The sequence below is a fragment of the Plecotus auritus genome, assembly GCF_963455305.1.
Source record: "Plecotus auritus genome assembly, chromosome: 10".
NCBI lineage: Eukaryota > Metazoa > Chordata > Mammalia > Chiroptera > Vespertilionidae > Plecotus > Plecotus auritus.
In genome coordinates this window covers 9,211,126-9,238,843 of record NC_137785.1, presented here as the reverse complement: position 1 = coordinate 9,238,843, position 27,718 = coordinate 9,211,126, and the positions used below count along the sequence as shown (strand labels likewise).

Genomic DNA, 27,718 nt, shown 5'->3' with positions numbered 1-27,718 from the left:
TTCTCTTTGAGGCAATGGTGCTCACCATGTTTTCCCTGCAGCACGGACCATGTTCTGGACCCACATCCTTCCCAGTCTCCTGTGTCTGCATAGGATAACTTTTTCATGTGCTTACAGACATTCATTTATTTTCTTTAATGTGTATTCAAGTCTGTCCTCGTTTTCTAAATGGGTTGTTTGTTAAATTATTTTTGGAGTTATTTATATATTCTGTATAGAACTCCTGTATCAGATTATGCCTTGCAAATATATTCTCTTCACCTGTAGCTGAGTTGTTGTTTTTTTGTTGTTGTTTATAATGTCTTTTGATGTGTAAAGTTTAATACAAGTCTAATCTATCATTTTACTTTAATTCTTTCCTGGTTTGGTTACAAGTCTAAGAATTCTTTGCCTAACCCAAGGTTACAAGAAATGTCTCCAATGATTGTTTTCTGCTAAATTGTGTGTAACTATAGATTTGACTGTATTTTAGAGCAATTTTAGATTTACAGCAACATTGAGTGCAAAGTACTTAGAGATCCCCTAAGCCGCCTATTTGTCCTTTTCATGCAAAACTCCCCCATGTCCACCTCCTGCACCAGAATGGTGCATTTGTTACAATGAGTTAACATATTTGAGCATTAGCACCCCAAGTGCGTAACTGGATTATTACTGTGTTCACTATTAGTGTTGGACATTCTGTGGGTTTTGACAAACGTATAATGACATAGCCACCATTTAGAATCACACAGACTAGTTTGGCTGCTCTAAAAATCCTCTTGGTTCTGATACATCTGTCCCTTCCCCACAACTGGCAACCAGTGATTATTATTTTTCAAAATATTTTTATTGATTTCAGAAAGGAAGGGAGAGGAAACAGTCATTGATCATCTGCCTCCTGCACGCCCCACTCTTTGGGTCAAGCTCGCTACCTGGGCATGTGCCCCAGCTGGGAATCAAACCGTGACCTCCAGGTTCATAGGTCAACGCTGAGCCATGCCAGTCACACATACTGTATTCTTAGTTTTGCCTTTCTAGAATGTCATATAGTTGGAATCATGCAGTCTGTATCCTTTTGATATTGTTTTTTTTCACTTAATAATATGCATTTGTGGTTTCTCCTTTTCATTGCTCGATAGGTCATTTCTTTTGAGTGCTGAATAATATTCCATTGTCTGTGGCTGCTATAAACATCTATAATCAGATTTCTGAATGCACTTACATTTTCAACTCATTTTGGTAAATACCAAAGTATGTGGTTGTTGGATTTTATACAAGTATGTTTTGTTTTGTAAGAAACTGCCAAACTGACATATGTCAAACTACGGACATTGCCCTAGAGGGCAAAAGCCTCCGGGGCACAAAATTAAAACAATTTTTGGGCGCTGGCCAGTTTGCTCAGCTCATAGAAACAGAGTAGAATGGGGGTTACCAGAGTCTGAGGGTGGGGGAAATGGCAAAGAGGCTGGTCAAAGGATACCAACTTCCCCTTAGTCCCGAGGATTTAATGAACAGCATAGTAATTATAATTAACAATATGTTACGTATTTGAAAGTTGTTAAAAGAGTAGATATGAAATGTGCCTGCCACCAAAAACTGGTACTTAGGTGATGGCAGTGTAGCTAACATTACAGTGGCAATCATATTGCAATGCATAAGTGTATCAAAGCAACACACTGTACACCTTAAACTTCCACAATGAAAAAACGAAAGAATAAAAACAAAAAGATTTTAAAAATTAAAAAAATACCTTACAGAATGTAATGTATCAATGATATCCAGTTAATAAAAAGAAGTTAAAAAAGGAATGAGGTGCTGCCCTACCCAGTGTGTGCAGTGATTAGAGCATCAGCTGAGACCCTGTGTCATGGGTTCTATTTTCAGTCAAGGGCATGGACTTAGGTTGCGGGTTCGATGCCCGGCCCCAGTTGGGGCATGGGTGGTGAGCAACAAATCGATGTGTTTCTCTCAGGTTGATGTCTCTCTTCCCCCTTCCACTTTGTCTGAAGCAGTGGGAAAAATATCCTCAGGTGAGGATTAAGAAACACACAAATCTATATTAAATATGTTTTTATTTATTGGGAGAGGGAAAGAGGAAAACATCACTCAGCTCCCGCCTGCATGTGCCCTGACTAGGAATCCAACTGGTGACCTTTTGGAGCATGGGACAATGCCCAACCAACTGGAACAAAACCAGCCAGGGCATTTGTATGTTTTTCAGTCCTCACCTGAGGATATGTTTTTTTTTTTTTTTTAATATATTTTTATTGATTTTTTACAGAGAGGAAGGAAGAGTGATAGGTAGTCAGAAACATCGATGAGAGAGAAACATCGATCAGCTGCCTCCTGCACACCTCCCACTGGGGATGTGCCCGCAACCAAGTTACATGCCCTTGACCGGAATCGAACCTGGGACCCTTCAGTCCGCAGGCTGACGCTCTATCCACTGAGCCAAACCGGTTTTGGCAGGATATATTTTTTTTTAATAGATTTTTTTAGAGAGAGAAAAATTGATGTGAGAGAGAACGTTGCATCCCATAGGCACCCTGTCCAGGGTTAGAGCCCACAACTTGGGTGTGTGTCCTAACTGGGAATTGAACCTGTGACCTTTCCGTGTACTATATGATGCTCCAACCAACCGAGTCACACCTGCCAGGGCTGAATCTCCGGGTTTTTTGTTTGTTTTCTTTCACACATCATTTTTATTGAATCTTCATAATGCTGTCAAGTAGATAATTCCATTAGAGGTGGTCCTAGAGCTTTACTCCACTCTCATATACAGCAGAACCTGATGTCCTATTCATTTCTTTTTGCTTCTATTTCAACCCATAGTAAAATCTCACCCTTTTCCTTTTTTTGGGAAAAATATTTTTATTGACTTAAGAGAGGAAGGAATGGGGGGAGAGAGAGAGAGAGAAACATTAATGATGAGAATTGTTGATCAGCTGCCTCCTTCATGCCCCCTACTGGGGATCGAGCCCACAATCTGGACATGTGCCCTTGACTGGAATCGAACCTGGGACCTTTCCATCTGCAGGCCAAGGCTCTATCCACTGAGCCAAACCAGCTAGGGCAAGTCTCACTTTTAATTGAATTTTTATAGCCCTAGTAATTACGTTGGCAAAGAGAAAATTTTTTTATTGAATTAGATAGTTCTAGTCGGCTTCATATATGTAGACGCAGGCGTCCTCAAACTACGGCCCGCAGGCCACATGCGGCCCGCCGAGGACATTTATCCGGCCCGCTGGGTGCCGCTGCCTGTCCTGCTTAGCAGCCGACTTGTCCCAGGCCTGCAGTGCGCATAGGAATTTGTTCATAGTTTTAAACTATAGTCCGGCCCTCCAATGGTCTGAGGGACAGTGAACTGGCCCCCTGTTTAAAAAGTTTGAGGACCAAAAAAAAAAAACCAAAAAAAAAAAAAAAAGTTTGAGGACCCCTGATGTAGAGTTTAGAAATTCAAATTCAATTTAGATAACACTATTCTGCTTTTATTCCTTAACCAGAGGCCCGGTGCATGAAATTCATGCGTGTGTGTGTGTGTGTGTGTGTGTGTGTGTGTGTGTGTGTGTCCCTCAGCCCGGCCTGAGCCCTCTCGCAATCCAGTATCCCCCCCCTCCCCCCCGCCCCGGGTAGGATCCCTAGGCCTGGCCAACAATCAGGGCCTATCAGGGCTTTCCTTCCCCTGGCTGCCAGCAGCTGGCCCCGCCCCTGCCACTGCTTGCCATCTGTGCAGCACTGCCCCCCCCCCCTCCCCTGCCACCAGTCGCCTCCCACTGTGGGTGACAGGTGTGGGGTGTGATTGCTTGGCTGGCCTGGGCCTCCCTCTGCGGTGCGAATGCTGGCTGGGCCTGCACACCCACCATAGCGTTGCTAGCAGGTGGCCTGGGCCTCCCTCTTTGGGGCAATTGTGGAGTCCCCCCTACCCCCCCGGTTGATTGGCCCGCTGACCTGTGGCCTGGGCCTCCCTCTTTGAAGTGATAGATGGTGGAACCCCCCCATCAATCCCATGCAGGCCTGGTTGCCCCCAACTGTCCTCCTGTGCCAGCCTGGTCACCCCTAACTGCCTTCCCCTGCAGGCCTGGTTGCCCCCAACTGCCCTCCCCTGCCAGCCTGATTGCCCCCAACCGCCCTCCCCTGCCGATCATCTTGTGGTGGCCATCTTGTGACGATGCGAGGGCAGCCATCTTGTGGCAGCCATCTTATGATGTCGCGTGGGGGCGTAACACCACCTAGGCTTTTATTATATAGGGTAATTACCACAATATATCCCCCATTTGTTATTCTTTACTTAAAGATTCCTGTATGCCTTTTGAAAAAATTAATTATAAATCTTTATTGTTGAAAGTATTACATACTAGAGGCCCAGTGCATGAAATTCATGCATGGGTAGGGTCCCTAGTGGCTGCCAGCTGCTGGCTGGGGCCTCCCTTCCCCCGGCCGCCTGCCACTGCCACCAGCCAGGATGGGGCTGGCCTCGGGGAGGGGCCACAGGCAGTTGGCCCCACCTCCTGGTCAAACTCCCAGTTGAGGGGACAATTTGCATATTAGGCTTTTATTATATAGGATGTCCCTCCCCCCACAAGCCTTCACCACCCGATTATTTGTGTCTATGGGTTATGCATATATGTGTATGAGTTCATTGCTTGATTTCCCCCCACTTCCTCTCCAGCCTCCCTGCCTTCCCTCTGAGGTTTGACATCTGTTCAATGTTTCCAAGTCTCTGGTTCTATTTTTGTTCATCAACTTATGTTCATTAGATTCCACATAAAAGTGAGATCATGTGATATTTATCTTTCTCCGACTGGCCTATTTCACTTAGCATAATGCTCTCTAGGTCCATCCATGCTGTTGCAAATGGTAAGAGTTCCTTTTTTTATAGCAGCGTAGTATTCCATTCTGTAGATGTACCACAGTTTTTAAATCCACTCATGTGCTGATGGGCACTTAGGCTATTTCCAAATCTTAGCTATGGTAAAATTGTTCCATTTTTAATCTTTTGAGGAAATTCCAAACTGTTTTGCACAGAGGCTGCATTAGTTTGCATTCCGCCCCCAATGTACCAGGGTTCCCTTTTCTCCACATCCTTGCTAATACTTGTCCTTTGTTGATTTGTTGATGATAGCCATTCTAATAGGTGTGAGGTGGTACCTCATTGTTATTTTAATTTGCATCTCTCGGATGATTTGTGACAGCATTTCATATGCCTTTTGGCCTTCCTTATGTTCATTTTGGAGAAGTATCTACTTAGATCCTTTGCCCATTTTTTAATTGGATTTTCTTCCTTTTGTTAAGTTGTATGAGTTCCCTGTAGATTTTGGAGGTTAACCCCCTATTGGAAATATCATTCACAAATATGTTCTCCCATGCAGTGGGCTCTCTTGTTATTTTGTTGATAGTTTCTTTTGCTGTGCAGAAGCTCTTTATTGATGTAGTCCCATTTGTTTATTTTCTCCTTAATTTCCATTGCCCTAGGAGATGTATTGGTAAACATATTACTTCAAGAGAAGTCTGAGAATTTGCTGCCAATTGTTTATTTTAGGATTTTTATGGTTTCATATCTTACATTTAAGTCTTTTATCCATATTGAGTTTATTTTTTTGTATGGTGTAAGTTGGTGGTCTAATTTCATTTTTTTTTATGTATCTGTCCAATTTTCCTAACACCATTTATTGAAAAACTGTCTTGACTCCATTGTATGCTCTTGCCTCCTTTGTCAAATATTAATTGATCATAATGGCTTGGGTCAATTTCTGGGTTCTCTGTTCCATTGGTCTACTGGCCAGTACCAGACAATTTTGAGAACAGTGGCTTTGTAATATAGCTTGGTATCTTGTATTGTGATCCCTCTAACTTGGTTTTTGTTTCTCAGGATTGCTGCAGCTATTCGGGGTCTTTTTTATTCCAGATGAATTTTTGGAGAGTTCTTTCTAGGTCTGTGAAGGATGCCATTGGTATCTTAATGGGGATTACGTTGAATCTGTAGATTGCTTTGGGTAGTTTGGACATTTTAATGATGTTGATTCTACCAATCCATGAACACGGTATATTCTTCCATTTGTTTATGTCTTCCTCTATCTCTTTTTTCAACGTCCTGTAGTTTTCCGAATAGAGGTCTCTTACCTCTATGTCTTAGATCCAACTGCTGTGCCACCCAGGTTTTTGTGTGTGGGGGGGTCCTATGTAGTCGGTGATTTGTGGGACCCAGTGGTGCAGTCTCTGAGATCTCCTGAACTGCGTGTTCTAGTGGAGACCCCCTACTTGCGTTATTGGATTCTCATGATGTTGTTAGGTCTTGAATGTTAGTTTCTTGTTCGTGGATGAAATCTCCTCACAGGTTGTCTGACAATATGACTCACGCCTGGCCCCGTTGTGGATGTGCTCGTGGTTCCGGCTCATGTGGCAAGGGTTGCCTGAGGTCTCACTGGCGTGCAGCTCACTGTGGGGTCCAAGAGCCCATGGCAGGGTGGCGTGCACTCTGCGGCTCCCTGTGGTGGTCCCAGAGTTCACGGCCTGGGTGGGTGACTGGGGTCCTGTGGCCCGCGACTGGCGTAGTGCGACTCTGGCCAGTGTGGCATAACTCTTTGTGGGGTGACATCACTCTGTGCATCACTGCAGGGGTTCCGGAACCCGTAGCCGGGGAGACCGGTGTCCCAGCGTCTACTGGTGAGGCAGTGGGACTCTGGCTTGGGTGGTTTCACTCTGAGAATCACAATGGGGTCCAGGAGCCAGCCGCCGGGGATGGGGGAGTCCTGGGAATCTGTGGTTGAAGCAGCGCGACCTTGGTCAGGTAGGCATGCACTCAGCAACTCACTGAGGGGCCCAGGAGCTGGGGAGGTGGGAGTCCTGGGGTCTGTGGGTCTGCAGGTGAGGCAGCATGACTTTGGCCGGACTGGCTGCCGGGTGTCCAAGGCCAGTCTGGTTGGTGGTGAGGCTGGGCTCCTAGTTGCAACAGCTTCCCCCTTCAAGATGGCGTGGTTTCTGAGCCAGAGCTGCACAGCCCGGGAGTGCCAGTGGCGGTAGCAGGTCCTCCTTGTCTAGGAGAGCGTGGTCTGCCAGCCCCTGAGACTCCAACGAGATCTCGTAACTGTCACACACACACACACACACACACACACACACACACACACACACACGTCCACACACTCCCCTTTTCCTCCCTTATACTCCCTCACGCCTGTCCTGCTGGCCTTTATCTTTATCTCTGAATCCCCAGTTTTATCATTTATGTTTTGTTTTTACATATAGTTTTAATAAATTTTATCACCCATGTAGGTTCTTGTAAAACAAATACCACAGTAGAAATTAAAATTTTTATTTTTATTTTTTTATTTATTTTAAATTTTTTTACATTTTTTAAAATTGTTTGAAGTATTAAAAATAGTAGTACATATGTCTCTTTTTTTTCCGAAATTAAAAATTTTTAGTTATGCCTGGCCAGTGTTGCTCAGTGGTTGAACTTCAACCTATGAACCAACCAGGAGGTCACAGTTAGATTCCTAGTCTGGGCACATGCCTGGGTTGTGGGTTTGATCCCCAGTAGGGGGCGTGCAGGAGGCAGTCAATCAATGATTCTCATCATTGATGTTTTTGCCTTCCCTCTCCCTTCCTGTCTGAAATCAATAAAAATATGTATTTTTTTTAGTTTTTTGTTTTTTTTAATCACAAAGTGCTACCCCTTCATAGTCACATTTTCCTGAACCCTAGCCCTTGGCATCACAGTTGTCTTTGTATCTATAATTTTGTCACGTATAGAATATTAGAAACATGGAGTCATTTAGCATGCACCCTTTTAAGATGGACTATTTGACCTTGTGAAATATTGAAAATCCATACACTGGCCTGCCTCTGGTTCCTGGTACAGAGCTCCGGAGTCCCTTGTAAATAACTAAGTGATGATAGAGCTAGGAGCATGTTTTATTCTATCGAGATGACTCTGGTTGGAAATTTCAGCTCCACCTCACATATCCAAAGAGAGTCGAAGGGCTGGAAATACAGTTAATGGTGAATCATACTTGAGAAAGACCCCACAGAAATCCCAATAGGAGGGGGTTTGGAGAGCCCCCCGGGTGGTGAACACATCCAAGTATGGGCAGGGAGACACACCCTAACTTCATGGGGATAGAAGCTGCCGGGCTTGAAAATCACCCAGACCTCGGAGTATGCATCACTTCATCTGGTTGTACATCTGTAAACTTTATGATAGTCTTTTAAAGAAAAAAAATATATATATATATATACACATACACACATATATATCGTTGATTTAGAGAGGAAGGGAGAGGGAGAAAGAGAAACATCAATGATGAGGGAGAATTATTGACTGGCAACCTCCTGCATGCCCACTTCTGGGGATCGAGCCCGCAACCTGGGCATGTGCTCTTCCTGTGGTTCTGGATGATGTCCATTTTGTCTTTAGTTGTAGTTTTGAAATTGTTGTGTGAGGCAGCAGTTTAGGTGTTTACCTATGCCACCATCTTGGTTTCTCCTAAAGTTGCTGACTTTTATGAATTATTTTTTAGGTTCTGGATATCAGTCTATTGACAGGTAAACACTTGTTTGATCGCCCTAGCTGGTTTTGTTCAGTGGATAGAGCATCAGCCTGTGGACTGAAGGGTCCCGGGTTCGATTCCAGCCAAGGGCACATGCCTGGGTTGCAGGCTCGATCCCCAATAGGAGGCATGCAGGAAGTGGCCAATCAATGATTCTCTCTCATCATTGATGTTCCTATCTCTCTCGCCCTCTTCCTTTCTCTCTGAAATCAATAAAAATATTTTTTTAAAAAAATTTGTTTGATGTATCTATTGAGATTCCATTTATTTGTTTATGCTTATGTACCAGTAAATGTTCCAGCATCATTTATTGGAAAGTGTATTTTTCCTCTTTTAAATAGCCTTTCTACCTTTGTTAAAAAGTTGAGTGTGTTTTATTTGTGTGGGTCTTTTTGGGGGACATTTATTCTATTCCGTTTATTTTATATTGATCCTTTCAGAAATACTATCAGTGCCAGTACTACATGTAAGTCTTGAATTCTGTTGATATGAGCCCTGTATGATGGTACCTTTTTTTTTTTTTAAGAAATATATATATATTTTATTGATTTTTTACAGAGAGGAAGGGAGAGGGATAGAGAGTTAGAAACATCGATGAGAGAGAAACATCGATCAGCTGCCTCCTGCACGCCCCCCACTGGGGATGTGCCTGCAATCAAGGTACATGCCCTTGACCGGAATTGAACCTGGGACCCTCCAGTCTGCAGGCCGACGCTCTATCCACTGAGCCACACCGGTTAGGGCGGTACCTTTTGATCAGAATCATTTTTGCTATTTTCAGTGTAGAAACCTGGAAAATAATACCTTTACCGGAAGATCAATATTGTCATTTTGATATTTTCTACTCCAAAATATGATGTGATGAGAAAGAGACTTGAATTCTGAGTTGTCTTTTTAAAAATGTATAACCCCTGTTTAATGAGGGGAAACAGACCAACCCAAAAGATGGATTAATATACCAATTACCTGGTTAGTACTTTTAGGGGCAAAAATAGAATATTGGGGACTAGCTGCGTTTATGGGGAATATTAATCATGCTCTGTTAACCATGATGGTTGTGTTCTGGTTAAAGAATGGACATTCTAACCTGGGAGTTGTATGCCCCCCAGACCTGGTAGTCAACCTTGGACCTGGGAGTCAACCTTGGAATACCGTCCATTCTCATTCAAGAACTGCTTATTATTGCCCTCGCTGGTTTGTCTCAGTGGATAGAGCGTCGGCCTGTGGACTGAAGGGTCCCGGGTTCGATTCCAGACAAGGGCACATGCCCAGGTTGCGGGCTTGATCCTCAGTGGGGGGCATGCAGGAGGCAGCCGATCGATAATTCTCTCTCATCATTGATGTTTCTGTCTCTTCCTCTCCCTTCCTTTCTGAAATCAATTAAAAAATATATAAAAAAAACACAACTGCCTATTATCAAGGAAAGATGAACAAACTTGTTGCCCAAACAATGGAGTCCCACCCCCAGCCCCCATTGCCTTCTTCCCCTTGCCTGTAACCCCTATTTCCCATGGAATCTTTGTCCTACCCTTTATAAGCAGCTGGCTTATGGGGGGCTGCAGAGCAGATTTTTGTGGATGACCTGCTGCTCTCCCATGCTGCCAGCAGTATTGGAATAAACGCTCATATATGATTCAACCCTGTCTCTGCTGAATTGGCTCAAGTAGTGACAGCCTGGACCCATTGGTTGCCTGGTTTCAGTACTTCTCAAAATAATTGAGGACATAAATGAGAAAAAGACCGAGAAATGATCATGAAGAGAGAAAATCAGGCAAGCATGATGTCTCAATGCAATATAATGTGTTAACGTAAAAACCATTCAAACCTGTAAAGAATTTTGTGAGTTTATTTGAACCAATCTGTGGACACTTGCCGGGAAGCAGAATGTCAAGGGATTGAGATAATGCTCCAGAGAATGGGGAGTTCATACCTTGTTTTTATAATTTACCATCAAAAGGAAAATATGTAAGTGGGTTACATGAAATTCATTGGTGATAGATTAGAGAGGTGGGAGAAAGCAAAGCGGGGAAACCTCTGGGATTAGGATAAAAAGTGAAATGATGGACATATGCCTCTTTTACACAGATGAATACAAGGTAGTTAACATAGTTAACAGTTGACGATTAACATGATAACAATAACAATGAGGGAGTGCCCTGGTGCCATTTGTTGTGCCCTGAGGGGTCTAGAAAAAGGGAAGTTTACAAGTTACCCAGACATTTCACAGGTATGTTATTTTAGATCCAAAAAGACAATAAGCCCAGTAAAGATCGAAGTTGATTTTTTTTTAAGATAAGATTTCCTTTTAAAAATACATATATATTTCGTTACAGATTTCAGAGAGGAAGGGAGAGGGAGAGAGAGAGAGACAAAAGCATCAATGATGAGAGATAATCATTGATCGGCTGCCTTCTGCATGCCCCCTACTGGGGATGAGCCCGAAACCCTGGCATGTGCCCTTGGCCAGAATTGAACCCGAGACCCTTCAGTATGCAGGTTGACGCTCTATCCACTGAGCCAAACCAGCCAGGGCCGAAGTTGATCTTTGTCAGGGAAAATACTAGTCTAGGACATGACTACATACTATAACCTGCTTGTAATTAAATATTTAATTTTCAGACCATCTTTTGTGATTATTTTAGGTCTTTGAGTTTGCAAAACCGCCATGCAGGCCTTCCCTTAACTAGTCAGGTTAGCATATGGCCCCTTTAATCCACAGTGTTTATATCCTGCGACAGAAAAAGGATGATAGTCGAAAAACTTGTGAAATGTGAGGAAAATCTGTAATTTGGTTGAGTATTATACCAATGTTAACTTCTCCATTTGTCAAATGTACTATGGTTACATAATTCCCAGCCAGGTTAGAATGTGATTTCTTTAATCAGAACAAAACAATCATGGTTCACAGAGCATGATTAGTATTTCTTATTTTATTTCTTATAAAAAAAACTAGAGGCCCGGTGCACGAAATTCGTGCACAGGTAGGGTCCCTAGGCCTGGCTGGCAATCAGGGCCAATCGGGGCCTTCTGGCTGCTAGCCGGGGCCTTCCTCTGGCTGCCAGCTGTGGCCTCCCTTCCCCCACTGCCAGCTGCCAGCCGACGCCTTCCTTCATTCCATGCTGCCCCCTGGTAGTCAGTGCACGTCATAGCAAGCGATCGAATTCCCGGTCTCCTGGTCAAACTACCAACGGGACACTTTGCATATTAGCCTTTTATATATATATAGATAGCGAGTCCCGACTATTCTGTTTCTGCCCCAACACAAACTCTTTGTAGTATTACCTGTGATATTTGTGTAAATATTAAATTTTCCCAAAATAAAATTTTATTAACAATAGGTCTAATCTATGACAATTATATTTAAACTAGTAGCCCTGTGCACGAATCCATGTGCCAGTAGCTCTCTGCGGGGCCTGGCCGCTCCACGCCCGCTGCCCAGAGGCTCTCCACGGCCCGGAGGCCCATCCGCGGCCGGGTGCGGAACGCTTGCGTTGTTGCCCCAGCAAGCGTTCCCCCTCCTCCCTGCCACTCCATGCCCGCTGCCCAGAGGCCTTCCGTGGCTGGGGTGGAATGCTTGCCTCGTCGCCGTGGCGATGAAGGAAGCATTCTGCCAGGCCTCTCACACAGCCTGCTCTCAGTGGCCGCCCCTCCGGGAATGTGGGACTCTGGTGGGGCTAAGTGGACTGGGCACTGCCATCTTGTGGCTATGGGGGCCACCATCTTTGTGATGGAGTGACAGTTAATTTGCATATTACCCTTTTATTAGATAGGCTGAAACTGAAAAAAAAGCAGATATAATCTAATTTTATTTTAATTAGTCATAAACATATACTTATGTATATCTATATATAATTAATATTAAGTGACTATAATAATATCTTGGGTGTACTATCAGGATGTTAAGCAAACTTAAAAGATATGCATTAAAGTGCAATATACTTAAAAAATTAAAATTCAATTATATTCTGTTTATATTATGATCAACTCGTTATGTAAGTTCTTACTTTCTTTTTAAAAAAATATATGATTGATTTCAGAGAGGAAGGGAGAGAGAGATAGAACATCAATGATGAGAGAGAATCATCTACCTTCTGCCTCCTGCAAGCCCCTTACTGGGGATCAAGCCCACAACCTGGGCATGTGCCCTTGAAGGGGAATTGAACCCGGGACCCTTCAGTCTGCAGGCCAACGCTCTGTCCACTGAGTCAAGCCAGCTAGGGCTTTCATGTGATTTTAAGGTTTTTGAGCTATATATACATAGGTCAACTTTCATGATGAATATGTCTTTCATTTACTCTAAGTATAATTTGTGAATATTTGTGTAATCTTATCACATTGAGAATAACTCATATCAACTCAGCTGACATCTTTCATATGTCTATAAGGGAAAATTATCTTTCACTATGATAATTACAGTGGCATCTTCCCATTAAGAAAAAACCCCAATAACTTTGTGAGAATTCAATTCTCCCACTATTTCACAAGTTAATTGATGTTCAAGTAAACATTAAACAGTAGTTTTATTCAAAGTTTATATTGTACATGTTAGTTCTTTTTTATTTCAAAGATATGTCCTACATTCTTTTTTCCCCTTTGTTGCTTTAGAGAGAATGGAAGAGTGAGAGACACAGAGAGAGAAACATTGATCTGAGAGAGACACATAGATTGGCAGCCTCCAGCACTCACCAAGACCACATCCGGACAGAGCCGGCAGCCTAGGGGCAAGCACTGGCCGAAATCGAGCCCAGGACCCTTCAACCTACAGGTCCACGCTCTAAACACTGAGTTAGAGTGAATCGGGCTGCCCTACATTCTTGTGTTATTTTTGTCACGTACGTATCCGATGGTGTAAGAAGGTGATTTGTGTGATAAAACTTCCCTGACTGTGTAATGCAGGCCTCTGTCTTTATTATGACGCGCTGAATTGGGCTCACAGATAATGTGTTTTCATAAACAAGGACTCCAGTCCCTTCACCAGGAAAAAATGAACAACTTTTTAAATCCGTAAGACGGTCATTTCCCAGGGGCCCTACCAGCCCGTGTCCACATTTTCCCGTGGCGTGATGCGGAAAAACCCTTGATCACCAGCTGGGACTCTGGAACCCACATTACCCAGAAGGCCTTGTGAGGAATACCACCAGCTTAGCCAGCCAATGAAGGGTCAGAAAAGGCGTTTCCCTTGCGTCACAACGCGCAGGGGCGGGACTTCCGGTGCACTCTAGGCGGCTATTGGTCTTCACCCAGAATCTACTCCAGGCGGGCGTGTGCGGTTGCCAATACTCCGAGAAAGAAGGCCAGAGTCTTCGTCCTCGGAGCACGCACGTGGGAGTGAAACTCGCTGACGCCATCCGGGTTACCCCTGTTCGTGACGGAACAGGGACCCCTTATCCCCCCTTCCACTGCCCCTACTTCTTACCCGCTTCTTCGGTCTCTGCTGCCTGGCTCCTGGCACAGCGCTTAATGGCAATGGCCTTGCTCAGGTGCTCAGCTGAGGTGAGTTCGCCTCTTCCCCTCACACCTGCCCTCGCCGCCTCCGTACACTGAGCCCCACAGCCTGGGTGCGGGCACCAGTCCCGTCCAGCAGCCCAGGCCCGCGTGGAGGACCGTGAGGAAGGCGGAGGGTAGAGAGCAGTGTGGTGGCTTCTGAGGATACAGCAAGTGCAGGGCAGAGAGGACTGGGGTTAATTGTATCTGAAATTCCCATGCGGATGTGGGTGGTGAGTATTAAAGCAAAAATCAGAGACGGGCAGGGAGGATTTCAGAGCCTCATGCCCTGCTCTCCCCAGGCTGTGGGGTCCACCAGGAATCGGGCTGTGCTAGATCCTTCTGAAACCTCTCAAGCACTCTCTGGATGCCATACGCCAAGGTCATGGGTGAGTCCAGAGAGGCCCTGTGCTGTGGAGCAGGAAGGTGTCAGCTGAGGCAGTGAACCTGGGGTCTGAAGATGGGAAGGAGGTAGACATTACACAGTGGTGTGCACATCCGGAGGAAGTGTGAGCTGATGGTCCCGGAGACCTGGTATCGGGACTTTTTAAAAATATATATTTTTATTGATTTCAGAGAGGGAGAGGGAGGAGATAGAAACATCAGTGATAAGAGAGAATCATCCATCCGCTGCCTCCTCCACGCCCCCACGGCGTCTGATACCCGGGCATGTGCCCTTGATAAGAATCCAACCCTGGATCCTTCCATCTACAGGCCAGCGCTCTATCCACGGAGCCAAACCAGCTAGGGCTGGTGTGGGGATAATAGGTGAAGCATAAGCCCAGGTTTGGCTTTGTCTTCGTGGCATGATCTGGCAGACGGCAGTGATATTACTTGGCAGGAACGCTGGGGCCCTGCAGCATGGACCAGAGCTTAATAAGTGGTTCTCAACCTTCCTAATGCCGCGACCCTTTAATACAGTTCCTCATGTTGTGGTGACCCCCAACCATAAGATTATTTTCGTTGCTACTTCATAACTGTAATTTTGCTACTGTTATGAAACATAATGTAAATATCTGTGTTTTCCGATAGTCTTAGGCGACCCCTGTGAAAGGGTCATTCGATCCCCAAAGGGGTCGCGACCCACAGGTTGAGAACCACTTAGATGGTGTTTCATTTGTTTTAGTCTGGACTGTTGATTTTCCCTTTTTACCTAAGATGGTTGGTGTCACAACGCAACCCATGTGTTGTGCTGAGGGCAATCACAGCGACTAATGGGACTGTGGTGAGAGAGCAGCCAGCACAGCATTAGGGCCTGGTGTCCACACTAACCTGGGGCGCCCTAGAGGAGGTTGGGGGGGGGGGGGCGGGGAAAGATGTGTAAGGAGCAGGATCTTAGGTTCTCAGAAAGGCAGCTCTGGTTCAATTGTCTCAATTCTGACAGGTTGGCGTGACCTTTGAGGACATTGCCCTGTACTTCTCCAGGAAGGAATGGAGCCTCCTGGATGAGGATCAGAGATGTTTGTATGTGAATGTGATGCTGGAGAACTTTGAACTTGTATCCTCCCTGGGTAAGACCCTCACTCTGGCTGGTTCCTGGGACTTGGCTTTGCATTTCCTATGCCCCCTCACCTCCAGGGGGCGCTCTGTCCTCACCTGTGGACTGAACACATTGCATGGTGTTTCCAGTTTTCTGGGTTTTTGCTGTGATTGACAGGGTTGGTTTGATTGCACTGCTCCCTTCTGCCCCTTCAGTCACAACACCTGCCGTACCGAACTCATAGGGAAGGGTTTGTGGTTGGTTGTGTGGCCGGGAGCCTAATGGATTCCAGTTGAGTCTTGAGCAAAAGCATATTCTTCCTGTTGGTCATTTGTAGGTATTTTTTTTGAAAGAAGGCTTTACATACTGTATTTAGTCCTATTTTGGGGGGGTGGGCGTAAATATTTGTTTATTGATTTCAGAGGGGATGAGAGAGGGAGAGACAGAGATAGAAACATCAATGATGAGAGAGAATTGTCCATGGGCTGTCTCCTGCATGCCCCCTACTGGGGATCCAGCCCACAACCCGGGCATGTACCCTGACCAGGAACCGAACGATGACCTCTTGGGTTCTTGGATGGATGCTCAACCACTGAGCCAAACCAGCCAGGGCTTTAGTCCTAATTTCAACTATATTTATTGGCTAATGAGTGTGTTGAGTATTTTTCTAGTTTATAATAAGATACATCTCCTTTTGCTTTGCTTAATTGTGCTTCCCAAATATTGCATTCTTGTTTTATGTACAAATTTTATGTTTTAGGCAATTCCGCATTCAGGAAGTCTAGCGTGGCTATTTTTCCATCAGGCTCAGATCTGCTTACCAGTGTTTACCCATAAAGTGTTTTTTTTTTTTTTTTTAATATATTTTATTGATTTTTTACAGAGAGGAAGAGAGAGGGATAGAAAGTTAGAAACATAGATGAGAGAGAGACATCGATCAGCTGCCTCCTGCACGCCCCCCACTGGGGATGTGCCCGCAACCCAGGTACATGCCCTTGACCGGAATCGAACCTGGGACCCTTGAGTCCGCAGGCTGACGCTCTGTCCTCTGAGCCAAACCAGTTAGGGCTACCCATAAAGTGTTTTTAATGAATTGATGTAGAATTTTTTTCAGCAACACTGTTATCGTCTTCCATAGCCTTCATTTTAGTGTTACCATAACATGACTTTCTTTCTGTATCACAGTATTTGCTTTATTTGGCTGATCTGAATTGAATCCACAATATCTTCAATATGTTCATATGATTTGCAAGTATCCTCTCTTATCCTCCTGTTGATTGCCTTTTCATTTTATCTTGTTAATTGCTTATTGTGCTGGGGAAATTGCTTTCATTTGTTTTAGTCTGGACCGTTGATTTTTCTCTTTTTTTGCCTGGGGGTTGGTGCCACATCCCAAAATGCATGTCCAAAACAGATCTCCAAAGCCTTTTCTCTGGGTTGTCTTGAAGGACTTTAAAGTTTTAACCTGGACGTGTAATTCTTTCATTCAATCTGAGTAAGTGTTTATCAGTGGTTTTGTTGTTTTCCATGTGAATATCTATATTTTCAATACCCCCCATTGAAGAAACTGTCCTTTCTTAACATTTCTTGTGGTTTTGTCAAAGATTACCTGAACCTTTGGCCTGGGTTTATTTCTGTGTTTTCTGGGTTCTGTTTTTTGTTTCTGGGTCTGTGTTTCTGGGTGTATTTCCATAACACACTGTTTGGTGGCTTTGGCTTTGTAATAGATTGAAGGCAGGAAGTGTGATGCCACCAGGTTTGTTCTGGCTGAAGATTACTTTTGCTATTTGAGGTCTTTTGAGGTTTTAGACATTGGTATTATCATCGGATTGCATTTAACCTGGAGATTCCTTTGAGTAGTGTAGACATTTTAAGGATATTACATTTTCAAATCCAGGAACACCGAATGTCTTTCCACTTTTTTGTCTCTTTTTCCATTTCTGTCACCACTGTGTTCTAGAGGTCAATGCACAGATCTTTCACCTTTCTGGTTGAATTTATTCCTGTATATTTTATTCTTTTCAATGCCATTGTAAACTTGACTACTTTCTTCATTTCTTCTTCTTTTTTTTTTTTTAATGTGTTTTTGTTGATTGTTTTAGAAGAGGAATGGAGAGGGAGAGAGTGAAACATCCAGCGGAGAAACAGCGATCAGATGCCTCCTGCACACTTCCTACCTGGGATCTTGCCCACAACCCGGGCATGTGCCCTGACCAGCAAAGAAACTGGTGGCCTCTCAGTTCATGGGAAGATGCTCAATCAACCGAGCAATACAACGAGGGGCCTTTCTTTCTTTTCTTCTCAAAGAATTCATTGTTAGCGTTTAGAAATGGAACTGATGTTTGTATGTTGATATTTTATCCTGTAACTTTTCTGAATTTATTTTTTATTTAATATTCATTTATTGCTTTTAGAGTGCGTGTGTGAGACATTGTTCAGCTCTTCCACTCATCTGTTTATTCATTGGCTGCCCCCTGCTTGTACCCTGATGGAAAATCGAATCCACTACCTTGGCACATCAGATCCACATTCTCACAAACTGAGCCACTCAGCTAGGGCTCTGAATTTTTTAAATTAATTTTAGGAGTTTATAGTGAGTTCTTTACAATTTTCTCCATGTAAGTTCATGTCATTTGTCAAGATCTCTTATGCGTTGTGCTTCAATGTCAGGTGTAATGTCTTACTTTCATTTCTTTTTTTAAACTCATTTTAGTGTTGTTTCTTTTGTTTTAGTCTCAATAAAGATTTGCCAGATTGGTGTATGTTTTAAAAAGAAAATAGCTCTTAGGCCTGGAAGGCATGGTGGTTAGAGTGTAGGCCCAAACACCAAAGGGTCATGGGTTCGATTCCTGATTAAGTGCATGAACCTGATTTGCAGTTTTGATCCTCATCCCCTGTTGGGGCCTGTGAGGGAGGCACCCAACCAATGTGTCTCTCTCACATCTATGTTTTTGTGTATTTTTCTCTCTTTCTCTCCCTTCCATTGTCTTTAAAAATGAATGAAAAAGATATTCTCAGGTGAGGATAAACAACAACAACAAAAGTTAGCTCTTAGTTATGATATACTTCTGTCTCTAGTTTATTAATGGTTGTTCTAATTCTCATTGTTTATTTTCTTTGCTAGCTTTGGGTTTGCTTTCCTTTTTTGGTTTCTTCTAAACTATATTTTTATTGATTTTTAGAGAAAGGAAGGGGGAGGGAGAGAGAGACAGAAACATCAATGATGAGAGAGAATCACTGATTAGCCACCCTAAGCTTTTGTTCCTGTTTTGGTGAGATTTTCACCATTGACTGACCTTTGAGGCCAGCTAATGTATAACAGCTATTTCCTTAGAGTTCAACTCACTTGTCTTGAAAATCATTCTATAGACTCATGTCCAGTGATGACAGATAAACATTTGTGGTGAAGATATTCTTTTTTTCTAAGGTCAACATGTACCTCACCAGCGTTTCCTTTTGTTCAGGTTGCTGCTGTGGAGCAGAGAATGTGGAGGTACCGACTGAACAGAACGTTTCTGTAAGAGTGTCACAGGCCAGGAATTGCACGTTAGCCTTGACTTCCCAGAAGAGCCACCCCTGTGAGAGTTGTGGGCTCGTCTTGAGAAGGATTTTCCACTTGACTGAGCTGCAGGGAACACAACATGGACAGATACAGCTGAGGTGTGGGGGATGTGCAAACCAATTTTATTTCAGTGCAAAATTTCACCAGCAACATGTGAGAGAGAACACTTTCATTAGGGGTGTGGAGAGGATGTCACTTGCAAAGATCTGCAATTTCAATGTGTTCCAGAATCATTTCACCTGTGGGGAGGTTGGGCAGGGCACACTTTCCTGGTCAGGACATCTCCACCTAAAGGCTGATCAGACCAGGGACAGGCCAAATGCTATTTCCAAGGGTGGTTTGATGTTTCAAAGGAGAAAAGATTTTTACACCAGAAAAGAATGTGAGGAAGATCCTGGCACCAGTAATCTTCGTCATCATCAGAGAGTTTGGACTGGAGAAAAGCCTTATAAATGCAGTGAATGTGGGAAATCTTTTACCAGTAGCAGTGGCCTCCATTATCATCAAAGTTTTCACACTGGAGAGAAGCCTTATAAATGCATTGAATGTGGAAAATCTTTTATCACTAGCAGTGACCTTCGTCGTCATCAGAGATTTCACACTGGAGAAAAACCATATAAATGCAATGAATGTGGGAAATCTTTTACCTATTGGAGTAGCCTCCGATATCATCAAAGTTCTCACACTGGAGAAAAGCCTCACAAATGCATTGAATGTGGGAAATATTTCACCAGTAACAGTGACCTCCATTGTCATCAGAGAGTTCACACTGGAGAAAAGTCTTATCAATGCAGTGAATGTGGGAAATCTTTTATCACCATCAGTGACCTTTGTCGTCACCAGAGAGTTCACACTGGAGAAAAACCTTATAAATGCAGTGAATGTCAGAAATCTTTTACCAATTGGAGTAGCCTCCATTATCATCAAAGTTTTCACACTGGAGAAAAGCCTTATAAATGCAGTGAATGTGGGAAATCTTTCACCAGTAACAGTGACCTTCATTGTCATCAGAGAGTTCACACTGGAGAAAAGCCTTATAAATGCAGTGAATGTGGGAAATCTTTTACCACTAGCAGTTACCTTCATCGTCATCACAGAGTTCACACTGGAGAAAAGCCCTATAAATGCAGTGAATGTGGGAAATCGTTTCTCACAACGTCTCACCTTCATCGTCATCAGAGAGTTCACACTGGAGAAATCCCATATAAATGCAATGAATGTGGGAAATCTTTTACCACTAGCAGTTACCTTCATTATCATCAGAGAGTTCACAATGGAGAAAAGCCTTATAACTGCAGTGAATGTGCGAAATCTTTTATCACGAGCTCTCTCCTTCATCGGCATCAGAGAGTTCACACTGGAGAAAAACCTCATAAATGCAGTGAATGTGGGAAATCTTTTACCAATAGCAGTAGCCTCCATTATCATCAAAGTTTTCACACTGGAGAAAAGCCTTATAAATGCAGTGAATGTGGAAAATGTTTTACTAGGAGTAGTGAACTCTCTTCTCATCAGAGAGTTCACACTGGAGAAAGGCCTTATGTGTGCAGTGAATGTGGGAAATCTTTTACCTGGAATACTGCCCTTCATCGTCATCGGAGAGTGCATAGTGGAGAAAAGCCTTATAAATGCCATGAATGTGGGAAATCTTTCAAAAGTAGCAATGGTCTCCAGTATCATCAGAGAGTTCACACTGGAGAAAGCCATTATGCTTGCAAATAACCTTAGAGATATCTCAGCCAAATTTCTAAATTTACGCTGCACATATGAGTCCAAATGTGAGTAATTACTTAGATGTGTAGGAAATGTAGTTTCTTAGTTAGGTCTTAACAATAGTATAAGAAAATTTGTAAAGTCTCATTTGTCTGAATTGTTTCTCATGTATTTAATCACCTACATTATGTAAAGTTCCCATAAGTTTTTGCTATTGTGTTTGTTTTTATGCTGGAACCATATGTATCTATGTTGCCCTGTTCATCATACATACAGAGACATGTTGCCAGATCTGTGTCACTGCATATTTCTGTTGCTGAAGGTATTTCACCTGAACCATGTATAAGGCCCTTACAGATGTCATCAATCACCATCATCATGGGCTCAGCAAAGCTAACTCTGTTGTCTAATTTGTTGAAGAAAATTAGGAATACCTGAGCCCTTAGTTCTTACTTGTGTCCCTGTCATGAGTTGCCACAGGACTGATTACTGTTGGCGCCAGTAAACATGTTGCAGAGGGACTGCCATTTTCAGGGACACACATTCCCTTGTTGCCAGTGATGAATTTATTGAGTGCCTAAGTCACCAATGGAAGAACTGCCAGTCTCCAGTCTCTTTCTTTGCAAGATAATGAAGGCTTTTTTTTCTAAGACTTCTTTAATCTTGGGTGTTCTATTGACTCTATGAGTTAGTTTATATGGAGATCTGGACTCTCCTAGCATGATGAGGTGAAAAAGTTATGGGGCCTCAAACATTCTTTGACTTTGAAGGAACGGTATGGTGTAGACATTTCCACAGCAGTTTTTGCCAAATTTACATTGCTGCCCTTAATTTCCCAGGAAACACTGTGGACTCTCTAGTCCTCATGTGAAGATGGATGCTTTGAGACACAGAGATCATTCCAAAAAGGGGATAGCTGTGTAAATTTTCTAGCAGCGCGAAAATTTTTCTTGTTTTTCAAGGGATGCCCATACACTTGCCCAGGTCTTGCAGAGGGCCATGTGCCCTAATGCCTACAATTGCGTGGCTAAAGGTCACTGACTGGAGTACTATAGCAGTTAGGGGAAACCATTTCACTACGGAAACATTGATCTAATGAGTTTGCAGGGGATTACAGCCCATCAGATGGAATGTTCTTCATCTAAACTTGCATGCAAGAATGTTTCTGAGAAAAAGACTGCAGGAGCGGTGGGCACACAGATCTGAGGATCTCCAGACATGTTTATCTTCTGTGGACACAGTCATTGTCATTGAATATAATCAAGAGATTTTGTGGCTTCCTGTATCCTCCCAGATGTTCACCTCAAAGCCATTGGTGCGCTGGCAGAAAAACAAAGACAAAGGCAAAGGGTGTCTGTAGTCCAGTGATGTGGCTTTTGTGATCCAGATAGCATTCTTCTTGGTTTGGGTGAAAGTTCTTCATTGTTTATTACATTTTCTGTTCCAGAGGGCCTAAGAAGGTGGATTGAATATCTATTTGCCAAACCTATTTTTCCAATATAGTTCAAAATACACATTTTAAAATTTTGAATCATTTTTAAAAAGGTATAATGAGTAAAATACAGGTTAGGTATACTGTTTCATAAATCATGATGTGTTCATGAAACTAAAACGGTCATTATAATCCTAATATTGATCATATCTGTCACTGTGAATTTGGTTCATGACTTTTTTAAATGTGTCCCTGTGCTTCACAGCTTAAGTAACCATTGACTTACATTCCAGTTTAATAGATCACTTTTTACTTTTCTAAGGATTTTTTTGCTTTAATTTATATTTCATAAGTACTTGGAGATTTATTAAAGATATATTAGCATGTCATCTTTTTTTCTGATAAATATTCTTACCTTTGAATATATCACCAATAGTTTATCCATTTTTATGAACATTTATTCATTTCTTTTTTTTCTAAAATATTTTATTGATTTTTAAAAAATATATTTTATTGATTTTTTACAGAGAGGAAGGGAAAGGAATAGAGAGTTAGAAACATCGATGAGAGAGAAACATTGATCAGCTGAATCCTGCACACTCCCCACTGGGGATGTGCCTGCAAGCAAGGTACATGCCCTAGACTGGAATCGAACCTGGGACCCTTCAGTACTCAGGCCGTTGCTCTATCCACTGAGCCAAACCAGTTAGGGCACTTTCGGTCATTTCTAATAAAGCTGGTACAAACATTACTGTATAATTCTATATATGGATATAAGTTTCATTTACCTTTACCAAAAATTCCGTGCCTAATCTCAGTCGGTTTGTATATAAACCGTTTAAATTTACAAAGATTGACATTGTGTGATCTAAACTGAATATACCATCATGGATGCTGTGCCTTATGTGTTTAGGTGTGAAGCCATGCACAGTAGGGTTACTGCTTAGATTATTGGGCTTGTGCCTGGATTGTGTGCTAGTTCCGCAGAATGGGGTGTGCAGGAGGCAGCCTTGTCGATGTTGCACTCTCACATCGTGTTTCTCTCCCTCTTTCTCCAAATAATAAAAGTGCCCGTCTCGCCTGGCTCATTCGTTGAGTTTTGACCTATGAACCAGGTGGTCATGGGTCGATTCCAAGTCAGGGCACATTCCCAAGTTGCCGGCTCAAACCCCAGTGTGGGGTGTGCAGGAGGCAGCCTTGTCGATGTTGCACTCTCACATCGTGTTTCTCTCCCTCTTTCTCCAAATAATAAAAGTGCCCGTCTCGCCTGGCTCATTCGTTGAGTTTTGACCTATGAACCAGGTGGTCATGGGTCGATTCCAAGTCAGGGCACATTCCCAAGTTGCCGGCTCAAACCCCAGTGTGGGGTGTGCAGGAGGCAGCCAGTCTATGATTCTCATCACTCGTGCTTCTTTCCATCTCTCTCTAATAAGTCAATAAATATATATATTTTTAAAAATCAATAAACTATTCTTTAAAAATAAACTGATTGTACCCTTTTGCATTTTTCCACCAGTGTGTGAGGTGTTCACATTCTACACATTCTAGAAAGTATTTTGTTTGATCAAGCATTTTATAGAAACATATTCTGTAATTTTGTCCTTCTATGTCACTTTTTATTGTATTTTTTCTAGGACTTTATGGTGAGCCTTTTCTCAGAAGTGTATTTGTTGAGTCTGTATCTTTGTTAAAACATCTTACCATATGTTCTGCCTAATGTGCTGAGAGTTTTGGCAATTTTCTTCAAATAAAACAGTGAAACAATAGAGTTGGGTGTTGGAATTTTACTTTTTTTGTGCCTTTTTCACTTTATGAAGTAAACGTGTTTTTTTGTGTTGGAATAGTATTTTTTTTTAAATATATTTTATTGATATTTCACAGAGGAAGGGAGAGGGATAGAGAGCTAGAAACATCGATGAGAGAGAAACATCGATCAGCTGCCTCCCGCACACCTCCCACTGAGGATGTGCCCGCAACCAAGGTACATGCCCTTGACCGGAATCGAACCCGGGACCTTTTAGTCCACAGGCCGACGCTCTATCCACTGAGCCAAACCGGTTTTGGCGGAATAGTATGTTTTAATATTTTTCTTCTTTAATAAATATATTAATTTACTTAAACATTTTTATTGATTTCATGGAGCAAGGGAGAGGGAGAGAGAGAAACATGAATGTTGAGAGCACAGCAGCATGGCTCAGAGGTTCCATGTGGACCTACGAACCAGGAGGTCACAGTTCCATTCAGTCAGGAAAATGCCTGCACCCTGGGCTAGATACCCAGTGTGGGGCATGCAGGAGGCAGCTAATCAATGATTTTCTCTCATCTTTGATGTTTCTTTTTTTAAAAAAATTTTTATTCATTTTAGAGAGGAAGGAAGAGAAGGAAAGAGATAAAAACATCAATGATGACAGAGAATCATTGATTGTCTGCCTCCTGCATGTTCTGTACTGGGGACTGAACCCACAACCCAGGCATGTGCCCTTGACCTGAATCCAATCTGGGACCCTTCAGTCCACAGGCCAACACTCTATCCACTGAGCCAAACCGGCTAGGAATGTTTCTATCTCTTTCTCTCCTGGCAGCTCCAGCCTTTCCCTACAGAGACATTTCTAGGCCAGGCACTTCTCACTCCCCTAATGCCCACACGCACCTTTGTCTCTGGGTGCATTTTAGTAAGAAACTAGAGGCCCAGTGCGTGAAATATTTGTACAGGCGGGGTTCCTAGGGGTGGCCTGTGGAGATTGGGCCTTAGATCGCACCCCCAGCCTCACAGTTCCACCCACCCCCCAGCCTTGCAACCCTGCAGCCCCACCTGTCTCCCCACCTTGGCCTGGATTCGCCCACTCTCCTACTCTGCCTGTTCCGTCCATTGGGGCTGTCAGTGCCTCCATTGCCACCCACATTGTTCCATGCTGCCTACTGGTGGTCAGCACATGTCATAGCAAGCGGTTGAATTCCTGGACAGTTGAACTCCTCTCAATGACTATCTGAGGGTACAATTTCCATATTAGTCTTTCATTTTATAGGACTAGTGGCCCAGTGCACGAAATTCATGCATGGGTGGGGGTGTCCCTCAGCCCAACCTGCACCCTCTCCAATCTGGGACCCCTTAAAGGATGTCCTACTGCCGGTTTACAAGGATCGGGACTAAACTGGCAGTCAGAAATCCCTCTTGCAATCTGGGACTGCTGGCTCCGAACCGTTCACCTGCCTGATGGCCCCTAACCACTCTGCCTGCTGGCCTGCTCCCCCCCACCACTGCCACCCGCCGCCGGCCTGCTTGCCCCCAAATGCCCCCCCTGCCATCCTGATCACCCCTTCCCCCCGTGCCAGTGTGCTTGCCCCAACTGGCCCCCCTGCTGGCCTGCTCACCCCCAACTGCCCCCCCCCTGCTGGCCTGCTCGCCCCCTCCTTCCCTCCCCACTGGCCTGCTCGCCCCCAACTGGCCCCCCTGCTGGTCTGCTCACACCCAACTGCCCCCCCACCAGCCTGATCACCCGCAGTGGCCCCCCCCCCCCACCGGCATGATCACCCACAACTGCCGTCCCATCCCGGCCTGATCACCCACAACTGCCCTCCCCTCTTGGCCTCTAACCTCCTCTACCTCGGCCCCACCACCATGGCTTTGTCCAGAAGAACATCCAGAAGGTCTCCCAGTCTAATTAGCATATTACCCTTTTATTAGTATAGATTGAGGCCTGGTGCATGGGTGGGGGGTGGCTGGTTTTCCCTGAAGGGTGTCCTGGATCAGGGTGAGGGTTTCCTTGGGGCATGGGGCGGCCTGGATGAGGGTCTGTGGTGGTTTGCAGGCCAGCCATGCCCCCATAGGGTGAGGGTCCCCGCTGGGGGGCCGTGGCCAGCTTGGGTGAGGGGCTGAGGGTTGTTTTCAAGCTGGCCACACCCCCTTCAGGGTGGGGGTTCCCACTGGGGTGCCTAGCCAGCCTGGGTGAGGGGCTGATGGCTGTTTGCAGGCTGGCCACGCCCCCCCAGCGGGGACTCTTACTCCAATGGGGGCATAGCCAGCCTGGGTAAGGGGTTGAAGGCCATTTTCAGGCTGGCCACACCCCCTTCAGGGTGGGGGGGTTCCGCTGGGGTGCCTGGCCAGCCTGGGTGAGGGACTGAGGGCCATTTTCAGGCTGGCCACACCCCCTTCAGGGTGGGTGTCTCCGCTGGGGTGCCTGGCCAGCCTGGATGAGGGGATGATGGATGTTTGCAGGCTGGCCATGCCCCCCAGCGGGGACTCTTACTCCATAGGGGCGTGGCCAGCCTAGGTAAGGGGCTGAGGGGCGTTTTCAGGCTGACCACATCCTTGAGTGGAGGCCAGGGTTGCCCCTGGCAACCAAGTCCCCAGTCACTTCTTTTTTTTTTTTTTTTTTTCCAGTGCCTCCTTAATCAGAGGCCAGGGCAGACTGGAAACCTGGGTGGCCCCTGGCGACCCAGGCCCCCCAGCCACTCCTTGAGCAGAGGCCAGGGCCAGCTGAAAGCAGGTATCTTCTATAATTGATTTATTTATTTATCTTCTATAATTGAAACTTTGTAGCCTTGAGCAGAGGCCAGGGCAGGCTGGAAGCCTGGATCGACCCTGGCAACCCAGGCTCCCAGCCACTCCTTCAGCAGCAGCCAGGGAAAGTGGGAAGCTTGGCTTCGTCCGTCGCCGGGGGCAACCCAAGCCTCCTGCTCACTCCAGCTACGTGGCCATCATCATCTATGTTGGGTTATTTTACATACTCACTCCTGATTGGCAGGTGGGCATAGTGGAGGGATGGTCAACTTGCATGTTTCTCTTTTATTAGTGTAGCTGGGACCTATAAGAAGCCACTGACTCTCCTGCAGGGAGGCAGGTGCTGTGGGCACTCAGGTCTCATTGCGGTGTGCCCCTCCTGGGGATGTCTGGTAGACTCACTACAACTCCCTGAATCTCAGTTGGCTGGATGTGACATGCAGATGATTGATGGTACTTACTTTGGCCTTCCAAGATCAATAAAAGTAACAAGCTGAGTACTTGTTGCCAGGATTCCAGGGAAAGATTTTTTAGCATTTTCTCTCTCAATTCTCACAACAAACTGTGCAAGTGGAAACTCATATCAAATCTCGGAAAAAAACAGTATCTGAGAAATGAAGTCAGCTCCCCAAGTTGACACCACAGACAAGTGTTAGATTCAAGGGGCTGGATTTTAACCATGATTTTCTCCAGCGTCAGACACAGTCTCTACCACTGATGTGCAGCCCTCACTGGAGCAGGTTCAGCATGAGGACCAGGGTGGCTCAGCTGCAGCTCCTGTTTCCATGGTTGCAGTTATGCGTTTCCTCCCATTCCCTTTACATCTCAGAGCCCTTACCCTTGGCCTCCCCGTGTTCAGGGGGACGCCATCATTTCTCAGCTGCAGTGGTTTCTCCAGGGGAACCTTCTTTCAGAGTGAGCTGCTGTTTGTCTGCCTGCCCTTTGATCCCAGCACAGAGTTTGACCCACAGGAGACCTCGGTAATTAGGGCTGGGTCTCTGCACCTTTGCCCACATGT

The 27,718-nt window shown here is 44.5% G+C and overlaps 1 protein-coding gene across 1 annotated transcript in view; it reads left to right on the top strand.

Moving 5' to 3' along the window:
* The window catches only part of LOC308236323 (uncharacterized protein), a 52,544-nt gene extending 28,593 nt beyond the window's left edge, over window positions 1-23,951 (top strand). Inside the window, exon 4 of the mRNA XM_080645886.1 lies at window positions 18,957-23,951. Coding sequence (XP_080502012.1) covers window positions 18,957-20,776 — 1,820 coding nt within the window. The 3' untranslated portion in view covers window positions 20,777-23,951. The remainder of the gene's footprint in view (window positions 1-18,956) is intronic.
* The last annotated feature ends 3,767 nt before the right edge of the window (window positions 23,952-27,718 follow it).